Genomic DNA, 22,777 nt, shown 5'->3' on the forward strand with positions numbered 1-22,777 from the left:
GTCAGAACTATTAATGATAATAAAAAAATAAAACTTTTAACAATTAAATCAATCTTAAATTTTATTTAGGTTCAAGAGACCATTATAAATTAAATAATCATCATAACATCATAAATTAATTATTATTATTTATTAATTATAAAATTAAAACATCATAACATCATAAATTAAATAATCATCATAACATCATAAATCAATTATTAATCATCATGACATAAACCAAAGATGATTAAAAAAGAATATAGAATCCTACCTCGAAAATTATTTCCTTAATCCTCTCCATTCTAAACTTAGTGAGGAATAAGAGAGGAGGAGCCCATTTATATAGAAGAAGATGAACCCGAAAGGTAATTAATGATTTTTTTTTTAATTTTATTTTCACAAATGAAGATAGAATTATAATATTTATTTCTTATAGTTCACATACAAAAACAAAATTTCAGACTTTCTAAAAATCATATCATTCATTTGAAAATAAATAAATTAATAATATACTTAATTGATAAAATATTTAACATATCTATATGATTCAAAAATTAATTTTAATTATTTCCTTAACCATACTAGGAAGTTAATAATTTAAATAAAGTAATATATTATTTATGATAATTAATTTATGTTAAGGGAGAATAGTTATCGATGATTACATGCACTATAATAAATGAAATATCAATTAAATTATCTAGGAGAATTGACCTATACATAAGATAGTTATTCTCCTTCTACTAGTCTCTTTGAGGTGAGACCTCTAGTTGATCTAATATTTTTTTCATCTTCTAATTTTATAGCAGCTCGATTGGATCGTTTTGAACTCTATCAGAATCAAATTTTAATCGAGATACAATATATCCATCAGCAACTTATCACTTTTAATATATTTTTTTATATTTTATTTAGGTATTCTAGATTATCACTATCCGAATATATTGTATATTCTTTCCTTTTGTTGATGAAAAAGAGAGAGAAGTGGTAAGTATGCTTGTCCTTGCCTTTTGATGTTGAATAGAAAATAATTATGCTATGGTGTTTTTTAACTTACTTGATATCTTATGATACTTTTTAATCAAAATTATGCATCTAATTTTTACAATGATTACTATTAAAAATTATTATATTTTATAAACAAATTATTTTAGCTTAATTCAAGGCTAGCATTAAAAAGTTATTATTTTGAATTTAAGTTCATCGTATTTTTAAGATGACATAAAGACAAAGGAATCTGGTTAAGACTCCATCATCAATTAGTTATCATCATAAAACAAGAGGGAGATTATTGAATTATAAATTTTGATGAAATTTATTGGTACTATATTATACCACATATTATCTTTATAATTTTTTCCTATCAAAATAGAAATTAGGTATCGATTAGTAACTTGTATCTCATTATGTTTATTGAATTATGTAATTTGATATTAGCTTAAGCTTATCTATTATATCTTGAGACATTGTATTCCTATAACTACTGCCATCAATAATAAGAGACCAAAATTTACCTTAAGACTTACAACATGTCTTAAAAATATTATTTCATAATTATTCTTCTTTAGAATTATCTCTTGAAATAGCAAGCACTTTATGGATTACCAAGCATTTACCTTCTTTTGGTATAATTTCTTCATAAGCCTTCTTGGGGTATTCATCATATATTGGTTCTCTAATATTTCAAGTTATTCATTAGCATATTCTTCTTCAACAAAGTTGACTCATGCATTAGCTTGTCTATTGGGCACTCGTTCATGTAGTATTTACATTTGAAGCTAGTAGGAAAGTGATTTGTGCCATTAGATTGTCCTCCATTGTTAGTAAGAGTTAGCTTGGATGCATTTTTCATGATTTCAGTAGTTTTTTGATCATCTACTATCATTATAATGAGTAGAGTCAACTTCAGAAGAGGAATGTAAAGGATTATTAGAATATCTCTTTGTTCCACTTCTAGCAAGTTTTGCTCTAGATTATTCTTGGTAAGAGTTAGCTTGGAAGTATTTTTCATGATATTGCTAGCTTTTGATCCACTAGCATTATAACAAATAGAGTTAAAAGAGAAACTTAAAGGAACATTAGAATACCTCTTTGCTCCACTTCTAATAAGTTTTACTTTTAACTTTTAGTGCTAATTGATAAACATTAGATAATCTTTATAGTCATTGTATCTCCACTCCATCTCAAGTCAACTTTAGAAGAAGAATGTAAAGGAAATTAGAATATCTCTTTGGTCCACTTCAAGTTTTAGTCTAATTAATAAACATCAGTACTTTATTTCGAATAGGCTTTCAATATATTTTGTAGCAAGGTGCTCTTTTGTCTTATTAGTATTATTTTGATGCCATTAACTTATAGAATTCTTCAGTGTACTCAACAACGATTTTGCTATATTGCTAAAGATTGTTAAATTATGAAAAGAAAGTTTGAACATAATCAGATAGAAGAAAATTCTCATAGAACCGAGATTTTATCTTCTCCCAAGATGAAATCTTCATTTTCCCTTTTCAAAGGTATATCTCTTGCACCTTATCCCATTAGATTAAAACATAACCTCAAAACCTTGTAGCAATTAATTTTATTTTTTGACCTTCGGTAATATCCTTGTACTTCAAGAATTTCTCAATGACATTAAACTAATCAAGAAATTCTTCAAGTTAAAGTCGATCATGAAACTCCAACTAGTCAATTTTGATGTTGTCATTTGCATGAAAAACCCTCTCTATGGATAGGTCTCTTATAACTTTGGATGCAAGCGGATTCATGTCTTCAAATCCATCTTTTAGTGTTTTAATTTCTGCATTCCTTTCATCTTTATGTGGTTGTATTATTCTTTCATCATGTTGTCAATTACCCCTTCTAATTGCTATAAAAAGTAAGCACTCTAAGAATATAGCACCCCCCTAATACCACATGATTGAAACAAAAAAGAAAAGATAGGATGACGGTGAGAAAAAAGAAAAAAAATGACATATGAGAGAGCCAAAAAAAACTCTCTCTATTTGAAAATATACTAAGAGTTAATAGCTCTCTTAATAAAAATTTGATAAGGTTTCAAAAACTAAAATGCTAACACAATCTTTCATTCTTTATGTTTTATGTATTTCTTATATATCGAATCCCTAAATTATCTAATTAATGAGTTATAATTTATTAAAAGTCAAACATAAATTATAAATTCATAATGTATTATAGTGTGATTATATTAAATTTTATAATTATCTTAAGATATGAGTTTTTTTTAAATAATAAAATTAAATTTAAAAATTTTTATCTTTAAATTTGAGAATATTTAATGCTCATCATCCATTGCACTGCATCATTACTGCAATATGCCAATGTATTCTGAGGGTCTTACAGAAGTAGGAGTGAGCGTTGACATCCCCACACTTAGATGCAGATGTCCCTAAGAGAGGATCTGTAGATCCTACATCGAAGAGACCACATAAAATGGCAAGTAATAATGTCAAAGCTATGATCACTTCTTCTCTTCTCATCTCATGACAAGTGCTTAACGAGCAAATCCTGTCACAAAAGTAGCAGACAAGTTCCTTGATGGGTGCGCAAGAACACATCTCCCCATGTACTACTAACACATAAAATAATCAGCACTGAGGAGAATATATTGAGTTAAGATGCTGCAATCCCCAACAACGAATACTTTCGGTTGCATGTGATTTCGGGCCTTGTGTTGATTAGTGCTGCTAAGCCTTCGACGTCTACCTGTTGGAGCTCTACACATGCTTTAGCTTCTCTTCATTTCCTGTGTTGTTCGCAAGATGAAACCAATTACTCGAAGCTCTTCGTTGTGTTGATGAGTGCTGCTAAGCCTTCAACGTCTTACCTGTTGGAGCTCTACACATGCTTTAGCTTCTCTTCATTTCCTGTGTTGTTCGCAAGATGAAACCAATTACTCGAAGCTCTTCGTTGTGTTGATGAGTGCTGCTAAGCCTTCAACGTCTTACCTGTTGGAGCTCTACACATGCTTTAGCTTCTCTTCATTTCCTGTGTTGTTCGCAAGATGAAACCAATTACTTGAAGCTCTTCGTCGAGGTAGGCAATAGACCTTTTTACTTGGGCCTGTCAGAGCATATATCTTCTGATTCAATGGAGCACTTATTAAAGGAATAGAATCAATTATGATTATAAGACAGAGACGGAGGAAGAACCAAAAACACTTAAAATCTTAAAAAAAAATAAATAAATGCATTTTTCCATTACTTTTTACAGCTTCTTAATTGAAATAATGATGATAAAAATCACCGGGTGAAAAATATTGAGAATCTATAATTATAAAAACAATCTTAAGATTAAAGATAGAGGATCAGGTTGTATGACAGACAATTGATGTAGGGAAGTTTATTTCATATTAGTTATTATTTTTAAATAAAAAATAAATAACTAAAATAGAAAATAAATATTGAATGATGAGATGCATTCCATATCATGAGATGAAAAATTAGAAAGTAAATAATAATGATCAAGTGCGTACCATTTAATGATTTTTTATATGAGGAAGAAAATTAGGATGATTAGGGTAGATCTAATACTTGAAAAAAATTGACTCAATGGCAATAAATAGTTTACCAATAAATTTCATTCTACTTAATCCCACTATAATAATTACTTTCATACTTGAACTGAACTATACAAAAATATTCAAATTCAATTTAAATGCGTTAAATAGTCCGATATAATAAGTGAGTGAGGATTATAAGTTTATGACTCAACCTATTTATCTTTTCTTTTTTCATATAATTTTAATTATGCCTCCGTCATCATCTCTCGTCTCAGAATGAGAAGCGAGACCAACATAAATGGACGGTTGAGATCTGGGACAGGGTCGAACGGACGACTGAGATGAAAGATATTCACCATCGGTACTCTTCATTGACATATGCTCAATTAAATATGTAGAAAAATTATAAAGGTTGCTGATATAATCAATCATTATATTGATATCAGTCAAATGGTCTGTGAGGGAAATTAAAGGGCTTCTTTCACATACAAAGTCAAATTAATTGCCCTAATTAATCGGTGCTTCGATTTGGGGATTTCCGGTCCGAAGAAGGGCAGAAGAGTAAATGCGGCGGATCCGTTCCTTTCCGGCAGCAGCCACGTTGAGACGCGATTTCTCCGTTGCCTTCCTCATCTCTCTCTATTAAACCAAAAACCTGTGACGATTCTGCCTCCCTCGCGCTGCTGCTCTTTCTACCTCGCGTTTTGACTGGTGCGCTGCACCTCCTCTCCTCTTCCTCCGTGGTGTATCGGATCTTCGGAAAGGAAGGATTGGTCGCGTGACGGAGGAGGCAGAAAACGATACGAAGGATTAAAGGTGCGTTTTTTTGTTTTTGTTTTCCTTCTGTCTTGAAAAGGCGCCTCCTTTATGGCTTTCGTACTCCGTTTCCATTACTTTTGTGTCTCTGTTTCTTTCCTCGCGTTTCGGAGCTCTGTTCTGATCTCTGCTACAGTTGATTGTTCTTTTGTTGTTGTTGGTTAAACTTTATTCTATCAATTCGCTGCTAATTTTTGGTAATAGGAAGGAATTGTATGTTGATGTTCGTGGATTTTCTTTTCTGTTTCCTCAGAAAAGTTTGATGTTGTTTCTTCAGAATAGTTAGCTGCCATGGTTTATATTTTATTTCATGTTCAATTTGCTAATGACCTCAACGAATCATGTTCTTTGCATTTGCTAAATTATTCAAGATCCATCTAAATATCTGGAAAGCATGCTTCTCTCGATAAATTATTCAATCTTAAGCACATCGTGAGCATCCTTTGAAAGAAGAACAGAGAGCAGCCAATGTAAATGGTGTACGCAAACATCATCGGTCTCTTTGTTGCCTGAAATTATATTTGAATTTGGAACATGTATTACTGCATCATGGTTGTGCTATCATTTTTCTTGTAATAACTTGTTCCCTGCTTATCGCAGATGGATAGAAAGAAGAATTGTTTTACCTATTACGACAAGTTGCTCAAAATGCCAGTGCTATTGTTCATTCATTATATTTCTTTCTGTTGGCCTATATCATCACATTTGAGATTTATATTCTCCAATGTCGTGTATTTTCTTCATCATTCAGTGGAAAACTTTAATTGTGATCTTAAATTCTAGGAAAATTTGTGATCTCTATTGAATTAATCCTGTTTATGATTATCATCTTTTGGACGCAGTTTTGATATATATGCCTCCTTTGTGTTCAGAGGAGAAGACTTCTTGAGTCTATAGACCTGAATACCTGTGCAGCTAACGATGATGGGTGGACCGTCGATGGAAGACATTGTTTGCCGTACAAGGCCTAATCAAGTGCAAAATCTCCCCTCCATGGATGAGAAAAACTTCATTTATGGATCCCTCCATCAGCCTGAACGCAATGGACAGGGAGATCCCACTGAACCACCACAGGAGAAGCTTGCTGAGGCCAACGACGAAGAGAACGATGAAGATATTGACATAGAAGAGCTTGAACACCGGGTGTGGAAGGACAGGATGCGGCTGAAGCGCTTGAAGGAACAGCAGCAGCACAAGCACAAGGAGCTGCAAGGTGACGCATCGAAGCAGCGGCAGTCCCAAGAGCAAGCCCGCCGGAAGAAGATGTGTCGCGCCCAGGACGGCATCCTCAAGAACATGCTGAAGTTGATGGAGGTGTGCAACGCTCAGGGCTTCGTCTATGGCATACTTCTGGAGAATGGCAAGCCTGTGAGTGGTGCATCTGATAACCTCAGAGCTTGGTGGAAAGAGAAGGTCAGGTTCGATTGGAATGGTCCTGCGGCCATTGCCAAGTATCAGGCCGACACTGCCATCTCTAGATCTAGCAGTGAACTCTATTCCGAGACTGCAAGCCTTCGTTCATTGCAGGAGCTTCAGGATACAACACTGGGTTCTCTTCTGTCGGCTCTGATGCAGCATTGTAACCCACCTCAGCGAAGGTTTCCTCTGGAGAAGGGCATCGCACCGCCATGGTGGCCTACTGGCAACGAGGAGTGGTGGCAGCAACCGGGAATCCCCAATGATCAAGGCCCTCCTCCCTACAAGAAGCCCCATGATCTGAAGAAAGCTTGGAAGGTCTGCGTCTTGACGTCTGTAATCAAGCACATTTCGCCTAACATGGACAAGATTCACCGGCTTGTCAGGCAGTCCAAGTGCCTCCAAGACAAGATGACCGCGAAAGAGAGCGCGACATGGCTTGCTGTCATCAAGCAAGAGGAGGACATGTACAGGAAGCTGCACCCTGATGCATGCATTCCGCCATCTTCCTGTAGTGGCATTACTGGAGTCATCTCCTTTAGCAGCAGCTGCAGTGAGTATGATGTGGAAGGTGTAGATGAAGGCAAGAGTGTGGTTACAGTGAATCACAGGTTTCATGCTGAAGGGAATCCTCTAGATCCAGCAGCAGCAGCAGCTGCTGCAGCTGTGAAGGAAGAGAACAACATGGAAATCATTCGGAAAAGAAGTGTTGCTGAGGCAGAGCCAGTGCTGAACCAATGCATCTATACCTGTGCTAATGTGCAATGCCCACACAACGATCTCCGGCATGGATTTCTTGACAGGAATGCCAGAAACAGTCACCAATACCATTGCCAGTATCAGAACACTCTTCCTCAAGGTATTGGAGCGGCCTTCAACACCCCGCCAAATCTGACCTCCCTTATATCAGGCCTCGATCCTATTGACATATCTGATTTGGGTATTCCTCCTGATGCCCAAAAATCGATCAATGACTTGATGAGTTACTATGATCACAATCTCAATGACACCAAAATCTTCAGCTCGGGAGGCATACCTCCTCTTCAACAACAGCAGCAACAATTCTCTCTGCATGAGGATGTGATGCCATTTGAGCAGCAACTCGGCAACCAGTCCAATGGAATGGGTGGTGAGTTCGGCTTCGCGTCTGCTTTCATTGCACCCACCACGGACCATGCTGGTGCTTTGCACGGGAAGATGGAAGATCCATTGCACAAGGCTGAAGCATCTCACTGGTTTTACTGAGCAGAGACACCTTTTTGCCTTCCTCGGATGGATGCGCTCCCCATGAAGTCTCATCTGAGCGGCTTGGGGTGGAAGTACAGGTTGTAGTCGTTCGTGTTTGACGCAGGGATTAACAATGGACAGGTTGATTCCATCGAATATAAATGAACATCCAGTGTTTGCAGTCGATATTAAGCCAATTAATACGTAGTTTTCCTTTTTTTTGGATATCTTTCTAATAACAGTAATAATAATATTATTATTATTAGTATGATTATAATTATTTGGAAATTGATGTCCTTTTTTTTCCATTTTCAAAGAAACACTTGAAAGAATCTGATCCTCTTGATGATCACGAGCACAGTTTACTAAACATAACTTGTTCCTAATCGGATAGCATGATTGTTCCAAGTGCAAAATTGAATCAAATTGGACCAGACCAATCTGATTGGGCTTGACTCGACCCTATTGAATCTAGTATTATCCCTTCAAATTCTGATTTGAGCTTATGATCGATTCTGATATCATCTTAAAATTTTGAATTAGACGATTAATATTTCAAAAACCTTACATTGTTACTCGACCTGATATCCTCTTTAAATTCTCAATTAGATGATTAGTATTTCAAAAAGCTTTTATTGTTAGGATCGGATCGGACCAAACTTGACCCTTGACTCGACCCGATCGAATCGAGTAGCATCCATCTCTTTTTTCTTTCAAATCTGATTTGAACTTATGTCAAATTCTCATATGATTTTAAGTTTCTGAATTAGATGATTAATATTTCAAAAACACATATACCGACCGAACCAAACCTGATCTAATCTGGTTTGACTCGACCCGGTTAAATCGAGTAGCATCGACCTATGTGTTTCTTCAAATTGAACTTCTGACTAATATCATCTTAAAACTTGAATTAGACGACTAGTATTTCAAAAAACTTACACTATTAGGATCGGACCAGCTAACCAGGGTTAACCCAACCCGATTAGATCGAGCTTTGATATCATCTTAAAATTCTGAATTAGATTATTAATATTTTAAAAAGCTTACATTGTTAAGAAAAACCTAATAAATTTATAACTTTTAAAAGATTTGACCCAATTTTTTATTTAATTGTTGGATCATACACCCTTTATAAAAAGATTTTTGGATCATAATCATTATTTTGTATCATTGTTTTTTAGTTAAAGAATGATTGAGGATGAATCATGAGTATGTAATCCAAATTGAAGAATTATTACAATCCTAATTTGCATGGCATTGATAGGTGACTTGATTTGAAATGACCCAAATACAAACAGGCAGTAACTAATTACCAAAAAACAACAATTACACTCATCGCATGTTTCTTATTACTTTTTTTTATTTATAATTGATAATTTAATTTAATTCAATTATCCAAATCACCTTTCACGTGGTTAGGCAAACCCTAATAGTGAACCCAACACTGCTTCCATTTATTTTGTTCTCATAATAAAATAAGATACCACTTTCTTCCACCCATTTATAGTAATCTTGAGATGAATGCACGCAAAACCTGGATGCCATTAATCATCATCAATAATACAGTTTTATGGAAAGACCAATTGAGTCATGTGTTTGATGATACATGTCAATATGCTGTTTTTATTGCATTCGGACGCCCCCCAACTTGAGGAGAATTTACATTTATATGATAGGGAACTTGCCACGTTTCTTGTGTTAAATCCATCAACCCATTACAACTGTATTTCTATTTGCGCTATTAATAATTTGGTCCTTCTATCTATACATGTATGCTTCCAACTACTTGCCTCGGCAATTATGGCATGACATTGTGCTATATAGCACGTAGATTTAAGATTTATTTTTGTTCGAGATCACATCTCATGTAGTGGTGGTCATTGAAGATGTGACACGGATGAATGTTTGCATTAATTTTCCCTCAAATCTATATATTTCACGAAGAGCTTTAGATAAATGATAAGTTCTACAAATGGTAATTTTTGGTAAATGATAATTCGGGAAGTAAACAATGGACCAATAAAAATACAAAAGAGATTATTCATTTTAATTACAATATCAACATCTATGTTGGCTCCCCTCGTAAGAGTGTTTTTTTCAACAATTATTGGGTTTTAATTTGTATGACTATAACGTATAAAGTGGAAGTGTTGATTCAAGCTTCATAACCTATTGTTTACATCGAATAAACCTACTCTTTAACTCGTTGACCAACAAGGGAGAGATGGGTGAGGGTGGTCAATATGTCATGTGGCATATTGATTGCTACCTTGCAATTGATTTGGTCATGATTGCTCTATGCGAACTGCATGAAACATATGGACATGTTTTATTAGTCGGGTAGTTATAGGACTTTTAGGATCAATCATTCTACTGAGATCTACGTAGGAAATTGGTGTCAAAACAAAAGGAGGGAGAGAGAGAGAGAGAGAGAGAGAGAGAGAGAGAGAGAGAGATAATTATATGTTAAAGATAAAATTACATTGGCAGTTTAAGAGAATATTATATCGATTAATATTTCACCTAATCTTATATATGAAGGGAACTCCAAATTTAGCCACAGTAATCTCGTCAACTAGAGAACTTAAATGTGGGATAAGGAAGTCTAAATAGTACGATTTAGACTGTTAACTGATTTATTTGTGTTTGCAATTTCACCCGATCATGACTCGTCAACTATCACGATTAATGCCTTATGTTCAATATATTTGGACACATTTTAGTTCTTTTTTGTTTTCCTTGTTGGGGTTCATATATCAATATGCATGAGCCAAGCATTGATACCTATACATACTATGTGACTGCACATATCTATCTATCTATCTATCTATCTATCTATCTATCTACACGTGTCCAATGTGTATTTATCCTGCACGTGAAGTTGCATGTATAAATGGTGCGTGGTCCTTTGTATGGCAACTGCATGAGAAGGACGTGCGTACGCATCTCTGTTGCCCCGTTTACATTGACAGATACAATAACATCTACCAACCCTGGTTGAAACCCTCCCTTGTCACATACATATCTAGTCATGTCCATGGATACCGTAGCTAGGGTTCACAGATGGTGGTGCTTTCGTGGTTATCTGATGGCTTCTACTTTTCTGGAGAGCTGTTGGTTCATGTGAGGAAGAAAAGAGACAGGAAGCGGAGGAAACGAAGGCTGATTTTTATACAAGGATGAGTCAGACAGGTCGATGATGTGTAGGCGAAAAGGAAGGTCGCCCTTCCCTCGAGGTCATCTTTTGTATATAAGGAGTCACATGCTCAACAGGGGAGGGCAGAAGAAAAGGTCGGCAGAGACGAGGAGGAGGAGTAGAAGCTAAGCTACATCAATGGGAAGGCCTCCTTGCTGCCACAAGGTTGGCATCAAGAAAGGGCCATGGACCCCTGAAGAGGACATCATCCTCGTCTCCTACATCCAAGAGCATGGGCCTGGCAACTGGAGATCAGTCCCCACAAATACTGGTAATGCCTGCATCCCACAAATAACACTGCACGTCTTTCTCCAAATCTTTCTTCTTGTCTTGTCTTTGTTCTTATGGATTGCCATGTTCTTGCCTGGGAGTTGCAGGCCTGACGAGATGCAGTAAGAGCTGCAGGTTGAGATGGACAAACTACCTGAGGCCTGGCATCAAGCGTGGCAACTTCACCCCTCATGAAGAAGGGATCATCATCCACCTGCAGTCCTTGCTTGGCAACAGGTGATCTCCCTCGGCCTTGCTACATTACATGCTGTTGTTCCATGTCCACTAAGCAGCTCTTTCTCTTGGGATTGATTTCCCTGCAAGGTAGATGGGCAGCCATAGCTTCGTACCTTCCCCAGAGAACAGACAATGACATCAAGAACTACTGGAACACACACCTCAAGAAGAAGATCAAGAAGCATGAGGCAGCTGCAGATGGCTACGAGATGACTTGTGGTACGAGCTCCATCTGCCTTGACAACATGGAAGCAAGGAAGCAGGACATCGCCACCCTCACGTTCCCCGGGTTCTACAAGGCACCCTCGATCTACGCCTGCAGCACCGAGAACATCTCCAGGCTTCTCGAAGGTTGGGTGCGTTCCTCGCCACGACAAGGGAAGCTGCAGGGAAGCGCCATTACTGATAGCAACAACAACAACGGCAGCAGCAGCAGCAACAGCAATGCCATCATCTTACAGAAGGTGCAAGCTGAAAGCGATCGCGGTAGCTTCGAGACCCTGATGCATGAGGACCTCGCCTCACTGCTCTCCTTCGAGAACATGAGCGGCATTGCCTGTGCTGAAGCCAAGCAGGGAATGGAGGACGACCAGCCCCCCTTGTCCTTCTTAGAGAAGTGGCTCTTCGACGAGGCCTCGGCTCAGGCGGATGGCCTCATGTACCTCCCTGCCGATCGATGCTCGAACTCAATGTTGTAATCAAGTTTCGGGAGGAGATGAATAGGGTGCTAATGACATATTAAGAAGAAAATTGTAACAAGTACGTAGTAAACATAGTCTATTGATGCAAATGAAGAATAAACAGCAGCTGCTGCATGTAACACTATCATTGATGAATCACTCATCTATATAATATATGAGATATTCAAGTTGGTTAGTGCATTGTTATTCGAAATGATAGTCTGATAGATCTCAAGCTTGTGAACGTCGTAATGTACGCCATTTGATATTATAATTTTTTTTTAAATATAATATGCTTCTTCCTTCTAATTTGGACCTACTTCTATACTGTAGTAAATGCCTCGGTTCGTAAATGTATGAACTCATCATGTATGTCTCTGACGACAGAATCTTGTGGAAGAGCAGTAAGAGGAGAAATGAATGCGACAGTTAATTTGCATGTGCCAAATACATTCGAAGGACAAGAGAGAGCTAAATAAATTTCCAGTACAGTTTTTGGTAGGGGGAAGGAGGACCAACTAACAAAGAAGTGGGTTGGAGTCTCTCTGAGCCAAGTCTACTGTGGTGGCTATTGCAATCAAGGAGACATTGCCAGAATTCAGTTTCTATGTACGTACCCATCAACAAGAAAGAAAAAAATGTGGGTTCAACAGTTGCCCTGTTGAATGCTGCTTAACATTCAGTACAGTTTTTGGGAAGGGGAAGGAGGACCAACCAACAAAAATGTGGGTTGGAATCTCTCTGAGCCATGTGTACCGCTGTGGATATTACAATCAAGGAGACATTGCCAGAATTCAGTTTCTATGTGCATACCATCAAGGAGAACGAAAAAATGTGGGTTCAACATTTGCTCTGCTGAATGCTGCTTAACATTCAATGAGGCAGAAAATATGTGGACTTTTTAGTACCCTCAATCCAAAGTTACCTTTACAAATAAAAAAAGGCTGTTTATATGACTTGAGCATCGATTATTGGAGTTAGGTGATAATAGAATTTGTTGCTAAGACCAGGAATTTCAATGATTATTGAAGTTAGGTGATAATATAATTTGTTGCTAAGAACAAGTAGGTAGAGAGTTAGATCATCACATTTGCACTTTTGAAGTGTCCTGACATTAGATGGTCCAGAAATTTGCTGGAGAGAGAGAGAGAGAGAGAGACAGAGAGACAAAGACAGAGATGGTCTCAGATCATATTGTGGCATGCCTTTGTAGAATGAATGTATCTGGTACACAATGTTAGCAGGTTTAATAAGTAGTTCGGTTCAATCCATGTTCAAATCCTACTTTTTTATATTTATATGTTCGAGACAAAGAGAACAGAGAAGTTACACAGGGAAGAAGATACTTCAAGTAAAGAGACCTAAAGGAATAGGAATTCTTTTGCCATGTTGCCTGCCAAACACGGCAATGGTGGCATCCACTGCAATATAATATTAATCTTTGACTTCTACTAGTTACCTTTAGATCAATTTATAATGCTAGCTATATTCATGTACTGCAATATAATATTAATCTTTGACTTTTATTAGTTACCTTTAGATCAATTTATAATGCTAACTAAATTCTTGCACTGCAATATAATATCAAGAGATGATGTTTTTCCTCTTATGATAGGTCCATACCAATGGATACAGTAAAAATGTATGGTCAACAATTTAACACCATTAACAAATTAAATCCCAAACTAATGCCAAGACCACTATATTTAGTTCGAAAGCAGCTTTTATGGTTGTCATTATAGGTGGAGCTGGGAGGCAGAGTAAATAAAGAAAGCAACATGAATCAAATCATGATAGATGTCACATCCAAACACTAAGGAGAATTTATCTCTGTGGGCTGATAGTAGAATGATATTTGTGGTTGTGCTAAAGAGCATTGACTATTCATTAGAAATTATCAAGAAAGGAAGCCTCCACACAAAAAATCTTCCTTCATAAAATGCTCATTTAATGCATTTTTCATTTTTTTTCTACCTTCTGCAATTGTTGTCCTCATGAGGACATAAACAACACATAGGAAGTATAAAAACTGGATGAAACTTATTAAGTGATTCAACATCGCAGAGAATCTTATTTATCACCTAGAAAAGTCATGACATCTGTGTTATTAAGGAGCAAATATTGCTCTTTGATGCCTTAAAATTGCAATTGCAGTCGTAAGGGTTCATTTTAATATTAGTAAAGCTTAGTTATCATTGCAAGTCTACAGCATAAGTTTATATATAAGGTTCATGAAGAAGCCAAAAAAGAAAAGAAAAAGGAAGCAATGTCTATGTTTCAGTCAAGTTTATCTACCCTCAGAAAGTCCATTTGGAGTTCACCACATTCATTACCTTTCAGGTTTTTATCTGAAAATTTTCCCTTTACTTTTTTGTTCATGAAAAGGCAGTCAAACCAGAGATCCCAACTTCCCTCTATTAATTTGGTTTAGGTGGTCATAGGATGTTATATAAAGATTACAAAGGTAGAAAATTTCTACTTCAGAAATTCTAAAGATTCCAGATTCTCCACATCCAAGCTTTTTCCACGACTTCTGATCTCTCTCTCTCTCTCTCTCTCTCTCACTATCTATCTCTCTCACATTGTATTGTGATAGGGCAGCAAGAATGGATAGAAATGGAAGATAATACTGTTTAAGACTAAAAAGGAGTCCTGCCATATCAATCACACACAGTATGAAGTTGAAGGTACTGATGCTATCTGTTTCACAGATTAGGAAGAACAAGGCTGCTAACTCACATGAAATTTGCACCATTAATTTCTGAAACATTGTGTTGTTAGGCGATGATGATGTTGAAAATGACTGAACATAGGGTCGATGGACACCTTGAATGTTGATGTATATTGTGTCCATTTCACAATACTGTAAAAGTCTGTACTACAGAATTAAACACATCATCAAACTCACATTGACTACTGCCACACGCCTTTCAAGATCCTTGTAGGTTCTAAATTGGTCATGTGTTCCATTTCATACTAAAGAGAACAGCAGTACTGGTTGATTCTGCAAAACTGAAGCATAAATGGATAAAATCTAACTTTTTTTTCCTCTTCAGCAATCCAAGTGATCTTAACAAACTGCTAGTCTCAAAGTTCAAGTACAGTGGGGACTGTATCTCCTTTGTGTAACCAAGATCATCCGGATGTGCAGACATGGCCTTGTTCTTAGGCTGTGATCCACATCTCAGGGTCTTCCAATCATCAGAACAAAAATTAGGATGCCACTAACAAATGCAATTTATTTTATATAATTAAAGCTATATACATTTGCATTTTGGAGTGGAACATCTATAGATAATAGAAGCTATTAGTACAGCTACAGAAAGAACAGGACCTCCTTAACATCATTGACCTCTGAAAGCACCAAGATTCTGCACCAATATAATCCATTAAACTGAATTAGTGTAATGGAGTCTTGGAAATGAAAAGAAGAATACAAATAATCGGAACCAGAGATGTGCTACTGCGATTTCAAGAAAAGTATGATGAAGAAGCATAATTCAGAAGCTCTGTGAATCGGAGACTGGAAAGCTTTTCTATGTAAACAGAGTCGATTCGATCACATATATCACTTCCTATGCCTTGCGAGAAGGGATCACGAGGGCATCTCATATTACATCCAATCATCAAATAGATCAAATTCATGCTATAATTCACTCTAAAATTGTTCTCACATATATTTGTTAGTATGAATATGGCATAAAAAAGTACATCCAAGAGAAGGAAAAGGACATGATCCGAGATCAGTGTTGGTCTTGCATAGGTCTGCAAGTTCTCCGAATGCCCTTCCAGAGCTGGGCTGGACACAAACATGGCCTTCAGTGAAGCTTCCTACTCCGAGAATCTTTTGGAAGTAGAAGCTTCCTACTCCGAGAATCTTTAGACGAAGATAGAAACATAGGAAGACTTGTTTCTTACTCCATGTGGACTAAGAACAGATGCTAACAAACATAATAGCATTCCAAAGATTTGAATATGTTGGCCTTCATAAATATAAACTAATTATTAAAAAGATAATACAAATTAACACACTAAAATGAGGATAGCTGATCCATTAATTTTTAAACCCAAATTAATATTAATATACTCGCGAGAGAAAACCTAGTTTTATAATGATCCTCTAAACCGTCAAATTCTTATAAGTCAATTCAAAATCTTTACCAACCCCAAATGTCTAACTAAATGAAAATATTATATTGCAACATCTTTATGACAAGATAGAAGAGAATAATATATTATCACTTATCACTTTGTAATATACTATTAATAACTTGAGCTACAACAATTCATGCTGTCCTTTGAGCTGGACCATGATTTACAGTCTTTGCTGATACAAATAAAAAAAAAATAAAAAGAAAACAACAGGGAAATTAAAACTAAAAAGAAAAAAATTGGGCAATATGATTTACTACTCTTCTTTAAACCCCCCTTCTCATGAAAGAAAATTTTGTGAAGCTTTTTTTATCCACATATCCTTCTGAATCCTTCTTGGGTTTCTGATTAATGCATTGCATTCACTTCATTTAATAACATTAGCTTTTCTTTGAGGGTATTGAATCACAACAATTGTGGTAACAAAGAGATCACCATTAACAAAACCACATAACAGTAACCAAATTAACTTTCACTTTTCTAAGTGAACAAATCTTGTCATGAATTCTGCAAAAAGATACCATCTCTGTGCTTTAAGAAAACAAGAAAATAAAAAGAAAGTTTTTTTCTTTTTTTTTTTGTCTCTCTCTGTCCAAATAAGAATGAAACCATTACTTATCCTCAGCATTACTGTCTCATGTGTCCCTCATTCTGCCTCTCTTTCTAAACTAGCACAGATATGGACAATTTGAAGATTTAGCACCATCAATCAGCTTCACAAAATACAAATTTATTCTGATTTTATCAATCCAATTTCCATTGAAGCCACAACCTCCTAGAGTACACCAGTGCAGGATTACAACATATCTCTATCCATAGGGTAACTACTAATTTGGACATCAAATGATGGCCTCAATTCAGTGATCAGCAAGTCCTCAGTACTTCGATTGCTACCAGTGCAATTGTACAACAGCTTCGTCCGTATACATGCTTTCGAGTGGCTAGTGATATGAACTACCACCTCTTGGCCAGGGCAGATGTAATGGGAGTCGGGCTAAGTAGGTGAAGAAACCTGCCACAAAAGATAGATGGGATATGGGATTAGTCATACATACTTCGAAAGATGGATAGAGATAGATAGAAAGAGAGAGAAAAGGAAAGAGTAACGTGTTTCAAGGAGTTAAACTGGAAGGGAAACGTCTCACCAAGAAGTAACTTTCACCCATTTGCAAGCTCTGCATTAGGAATCCATACTCATTGACAGGAAGAAGCTCTCCGGAAGAGTGCACAAGCATCACATTGTGACCAAACATTGCTCTCAAGTCAAATGCACCCCTCGGCACCTCGGAGAGGACCCCATTGATGAACACCATGATCGTCCCTGCATCCATGAATCTAGTGGATTTGAGCAAGCAAACACCACGCTTACTACTTGAGAAGCAATCTCCTGTTTATAGTCCAATCATTATTAGAGACTTGGAAGTGATGGCAAGGAAAATGTAAGCTACTTAAAGGGTCTACTCAACGTCACAAGGGAGTGGATGAAAAGGAATTCGAGATGCTCATTTTTGAGATCCAGATCCGTAACATTTTCAGCTGGTAATGATCAAAAAGATGGAAGGGAAATCAAGCAAGATGCTCATCTTTGAGATTAGGGTTTCAAGTAGCATGGATGCAGTCATCAAGAAAATGAAAAGGAGATCAGAAGACCAAGCTTTCGAGAAACATGAACATCCTTTTTCTGCAACTGAAGATTTGCCAGGAGGATTCGATGTGAGGGTTAGCAAAATTCAAGAACAAAGACTCGATGTTTTTGTGCAAGTAAAGATTGCGAGGAGGCTTCGATGTGAGGGTTAGCAAAATTTAAGAACAAAGACTCAATATTTTTGTGCAGAGTCAAAGTAACTCAAATAAGTCAATCAGTCCATCCAAGAAGCACAATTCTCGATCAATCATCTTCAGAGAAGTCACCAAGCACCAACCTGGTTGATATTGTAACTGCGGGGCATCCGAAGAGCAGCACTCGAAAGGATTCTGAGTGCTCTTTGCGATGCCCATGTGGCGAGAGATCGAGAAGAGATCATCGACACTGTCGCCACCCACAAAGCTAGCGTAGGAGGACGAAGAACAAGAAGAAGCATAAGAAGAGCTAGGAAAGAAGCCTCCGGTAGAACTACTGGGCGAAGTGACAAAGGAGCACGATGAAGCTGGTTCCTGCAACACAGCGGTACCGAAATGGCATGAGGCCGCCGCCGCAGCACCCGGATCGGCCGCAAGGCCAGCCTGCAGCTGGCGCTGGCGACGACGAGACCTCGACCGCCGGTTCTGGAACCAGTAGAAGACGTTGGCATCGGCAACCGCGCCAAATTTCTCCAACAGCTTTCGGATCCTGACCGTCTCCTCCTTGGGTGGATTGACCATGCCGCTGTTGAAGATGGACTCGAGTATGAGTACCTGCTCCGGCTTTGGGGTCCATCGCGAGCGTACGGGCTCCACGACCGCATGGTCGGGGTTGGAGCCGCTGTTTAGGCTGCTCTTCCCATCCTGAGTCTGCTCGATATCCATGGCTAAGGCTTGCTGTGGTAAGAGAGAGAGAGAGAGAGTGTATGTGTGTGTGTGTGGAGAGCAAGCCCAATGCAAGGAGTGCAAGTGAAGGGGGGGTTGGGAGACCACACCACAATACATGAATAAATAAGGATGAGAGTGACTCCAACACCATGTTTGTACACATGCTTGTGTTCTGCACAAGAATGTCTCTTTGTGGGGAAGCAAAATTTAGGGATGGATCAGATGATTTAGATGAAGTTGAAGTGTCTCAAATTCCTTATATGGTTTTCTTACTCCAATGAATATAATAGTATTTAGTGAAACTCCAATTACTCCATCAGCTTTTGCCACCCACTCTTGCACCTTGCAAATCTTTTATTTCTTGTCTTTGCTTTAGATGTACCAAACTGGCAGAAAAGAGTAGAGTTGTAGTTTAGGGTTAGCCATCAGACAACTCTTTTTCTGATGCTCATCTATTACTACTGTACCTGAAAGGTCATTCGGGGTCAAGTTCCAGAAAGCCAATGCCATGAGCATGTCCTGATGCAAAGCTTATCACAATCTTGGAGGGGAGAAGAACATGGAGGAGGGTTTGGCAGTGATCCCATGTTCAAAGGGGGGCAATGTAGGGTTTGGCTCTGTGCACCATAGTGGCATTGATCGCATGTTCAAAGGGTGGCAAAGTAGGGATTTGGCTATGTGCACCACAGTGGCATGTGATGGCCATCCAAGCTGTGGTCAAAGAAACGCTCCCTACTATATTAGGGTTGACATGACACACATTGGAACCCTAGAGAAAAGAACAAAGAAGGGAGAAGGGGAGAGAAGAAGCGTGGGGGAAGGGTAGGGATAAGTCCAAGCAAGCACACATGGTGGGTGGAAATGGCGGAGACCGAGGGTTGGCCCAGAGTTCGGTTTGCTTTACCTTCTTATCGCAGCACAAGCAGACGACGACGCGGGGAGTGCGGACGCTCGCTCTCTTTTTCTTTCCCAGCTGGGATTCACCTCTGCCTTCCCCCACCCCAGGGATGGCCATGGCCATGGTGGTGCCTTCTTGGCCATCGCAACCTGTTCTTGTTCTTGTCTTACTTGTTTGGTGAAAGCTCATCACAGCTTCACTGTACCAACTCCATTTTGGTTGCATGGGCACCCTACAACTCCATTTCAGCTTCTTCAAGAAACATGAGTTCTTGCAACTGATCAATATCACTAACAATACGTATGCAGTTTAGATGATTCTAGCTGGAAACCGTATTCTAGATGAACTCTATCAGACTGTTCGCATCAAGCACTTGTATTTATACTGTCCACCTGCTTTCTTTGTTGGATGCATGCATCCATCACGTACCGTATGCATTAATGAATGCAGTCGAGAAGAGCAGAAGCATATGTGGATTGATGTAAATTTAAAGAGTCCCGAATGAGTTGTTTGCAATTGTCGTATTTCTTCCAGGGCAAACAAAAGTCTGAAACATTAATTTGACATAGTTCAGATGATTGTTCCATTGAATTATAAATGAGAAACCAATTCTGTAAACATCTTCACCGCTGGGGTTCCAAGCACTGATTGAGGCACAATAAAATGATGTCTCGTGGTAAATGAAACAGGCTCCTACTGTAGCACAGCAGGTGGTGGATCTCTTTCCTAGCTTAAATAACAAAGCATGGTTCATCCAACAAGATAGAGACAGACACATCCACATGAACCTGTAGCATTTGAGTCAGTGGATCAGTGATTGTCTTCTACAGTGCTATTCAACACCAAAGAAAAGATGTGTCCTTCTTCTTCACCACGCACATCAGGATTGTTCTTATCTTGCAACATGTGAATCATCAATCTTCAATATTCCAGATGAACTTGCGGTGTGATTCCATCAATCATGTTGTTACCATGAAATGTTATGATCTACTCTAGCTTGGATAGGAAGAATACAATGGAAGTACTATATTCTAATTGGATAGTCAGTATGGTACAGGTGTAATTGGATCCATCTCCAGGAAGAAAGATTTAATCTCAGAAATAGAAATTTTCACCGACCGCTCACTCAAATAAATGTTTGCAGCAGTAGGACAACCCGCCGATGGAATCGAGCCTTCGTCGCATGCACCAACTCAAATCATCAAAGCATCAAAGCAGTGGAATCTGCCTAACATTTGCTTTAGACCATAAGAAAAGGCACAAGATACATGTTTTGTTTGCCATGCTCTTCACTTTAATCAAGTCACCAACAGCATCCTACAAGCTAGGCTATGAGGAGGGAGTGAACGATTCATTGTGCCGATGAAACCTTGGGGTGAATGTGATGTTGGCGGACAAGGTCAAGCCTGTGGCATTTGTCCCTTTGCTCATATTTCTATCAATTCATCTGCATGATCAATGTCAATGCATGTTGTCCTGTCTGTTTCTTATGCAAAAAGGTCTCTGATTACTTCACCAATGGGCCCTCCATGTGCTTTGCATTGCAGTGCAGCTTCATTTTAGGGTTCTAGATTGATCCTAAACAATGATTGTCTTCAACTTTTATGGCTTAAGTTATTTTCTGCTTCTTTGAAGATTGGATGCATACACTGCATATTCTCTCCAAACTCCACTTGAATAATCCTGTGACTCATCTTCTTACGAAAGTTAACTTGTGATGTGAGCACAACAGCAATAAATTATATAGTGACATGCATGTTTTTTTATGTCTTCAGCCAAAGTGAAAGAAAGTTTGTCAGGTTTTACTTTTCATCTGACATTAAGATAGCAAGATTTTTATTAAGATAGCAAACTTTTGGCTGATTGTCGGAAATCACTAATCGTGATTGTATTGATTTATAATTAATGAGTAAAATACCATTATGCTCGAGTGCTAATTTGCAAGTAATCGAAATTAATGTCAACCATCTGGTCAACATGATGCTACTGGACTTTGATTATCTCATCCTATATATTTGAGACCAGATTATACTCTGTCTAGTGAAAACATACTGCCTGATCTAATATTGGTAAGTGATATCCAAGTCAAATTTTGATCAGTAGAAATGGTTATGGATATACAATTTAGAAATACAAATTTCATGATCATTTTAAAGAAACTTGGATGAACAAAAAATATGATGTTCAGCAGAATTAGACAAGCATATCAGCTTTTAAGATGGATATGAATACAGCTAGTATGTATGTGAAGATTGAGGCTCTAACTCAAAGCAATCAAAGCAAGAAATTGTGAAAGAGAAGGAAGGATAATGTACATGCAAAGTTGAATCAAGTGATGTATTTCCTTGGATTAAGATATGTAGATCATGCTGATATATTCAATCCATAACTTCATTCTGATATGAAATGGATTACACCTTTATGTAACATCCAATTTCATGAAACAAGTTCAGAGGGAAGTTTCCTACACAAATTCATAAACCTAAGTTTTTAGTTGAAGTTGGCATCACATATGGTCAATTATTAGCATAAATTATTGTTTCTGATATCTATAAATTATTTCCACAAGATAGAACTGCATGATTAGTGGATTAGCAAAAGAGAAACAATTAATCTCCTTGTCTAGAATGATAGAATAGAAGTGCAAATCCATAATGATCAACATGTGGAATGATATCATATGTTTTGACTGTCTAAGCTTTGCTCCTCGATGGGGCCAATCATGGCAAAGGTTAGGAGGCACAACACATCTCTCTAAAGCATGGCAAAGGTTCTTTTGGTCGGTGTCTCCCAACAATTATCTTCTTTGTTTGCAATAAAATATTGTGCACACACTCCATATCTGTGCGGCTGCTACACTCCCCAAAAACCAT

The 22,777-nt window shown here is 37.6% G+C and overlaps 3 protein-coding genes across 4 annotated transcripts; 2 read left to right on the forward strand and 1 right to left on the reverse strand.

Moving 5' to 3' along the window:
- The first annotated feature begins 5,061 nt into the window (after positions 1-5,061).
- LOC135606435 (protein ETHYLENE-INSENSITIVE 3-like 1a) lies at positions 5,062-8,146 on the forward strand. 2 transcript variants are annotated; one of them, XM_065097467.1, is made up of 2 exons: positions 5,062-5,317; positions 6,160-8,146. In XM_065097467.1, exon 2 carries the CDS (start codon positions 6,239-6,241, stop codon positions 7,976-7,978), a length of 1,740 nt encoding a protein of 579 aa, XP_064953539.1. In that variant the 5' UTR covers positions 5,062-5,317; positions 6,160-6,238; the 3' UTR covers positions 7,979-8,146. The 2 variants fall into 2 exon arrangements, with proteins under 2 accessions (XP_064953539.1, XP_064953538.1); XM_065097466.1 differs by having other exon boundaries at positions 5,063-5,317; positions 6,190-8,146.
- A 3,090-nt stretch (positions 8,147-11,236) lies between these two features.
- On the forward strand, positions 11,237-12,542 carry LOC135606437 (transcription factor MYB60-like). Its single transcript, XM_065097468.1, has 3 exons — positions 11,237-11,430; positions 11,537-11,666; positions 11,758-12,542. The coding sequence occupies exons 1-3, from the start codon at positions 11,298-11,300 to the stop codon at positions 12,362-12,364; spliced, it is 870 nt and encodes a 289-aa protein (XP_064953540.1). The 5' UTR covers positions 11,237-11,297; the 3' UTR covers positions 12,365-12,542.
- A 4,670-nt stretch (positions 12,543-17,212) lies between these two features.
- On the reverse strand, positions 17,213-19,153 carry LOC135606438 (WUSCHEL-related homeobox 11-like). Its single transcript, XM_065097469.1, has 3 exons — positions 18,421-19,153; positions 17,644-17,819; positions 17,213-17,510 (listed from the first exon to the last, which is right to left on the reverse strand). The coding sequence occupies exons 1-3, from the start codon at positions 19,121-19,123 to the stop codon at positions 17,493-17,495; spliced, it is 897 nt and encodes a 298-aa protein (XP_064953541.1). The 5' UTR covers positions 19,124-19,153; the 3' UTR covers positions 17,213-17,492.
- Between the last annotated feature and the right edge of the window lie 3,624 nt (positions 19,154-22,777).

The sequence above is a fragment of the Musa acuminata genome, chromosome BXJ2-3, assembly GCF_036884655.1.
Source record: "Musa acuminata AAA Group cultivar baxijiao chromosome BXJ2-3, Cavendish_Baxijiao_AAA, whole genome shotgun sequence".
NCBI lineage: Eukaryota > Viridiplantae > Streptophyta > Magnoliopsida > Zingiberales > Musaceae > Musa > Musa acuminata.

What these genes read in the sequence shown, in the direction of transcription:
- LOC135606435 (XM_065097467.1), top strand. Translation starts at nt 6,239, where the DNA reads ATGATGGGTGGACCGTCGATGGAAGACATTGTTTGCCGTACAAGGCCT.
- LOC135606437 (XM_065097468.1), top strand. Translation starts at nt 11,298, where the DNA reads ATGGGAAGGCCTCCTTGCTGCCACAAGGTTGGCATCAAGAAAGGGCCA. An exon ending in ATCAGTCCCCACAAATACTG is followed by an intron (nt 11,431 to 11,536) that starts GTAATGCCTGCA and finishes TGGGAGTTGCAG; the next exon opens with GCCTGACGAGATGCAGTAAG. An exon ending in CAGTCCTTGCTTGGCAACAG is followed by an intron (nt 11,667 to 11,757) that starts GTGATCTCCCTC and finishes CCTGCAAGGTAG; the next exon opens with ATGGGCAGCCATAGCTTCGT.
- LOC135606438 (XM_065097469.1), bottom strand. Translation starts at nt 19,123, where the DNA reads ATGTATTGTGGTGTGGTCTCCCAACCCCCCCTTCACTTGCACTCCTTG. An exon ending in GCAGTTACAATATCAACCAG is followed by an intron (nt 17,820 to 18,420) that starts GTTGGTGCTTGG and finishes TCATGGATGCAG; the next exon opens with GGACGATCATGGTGTTCATC.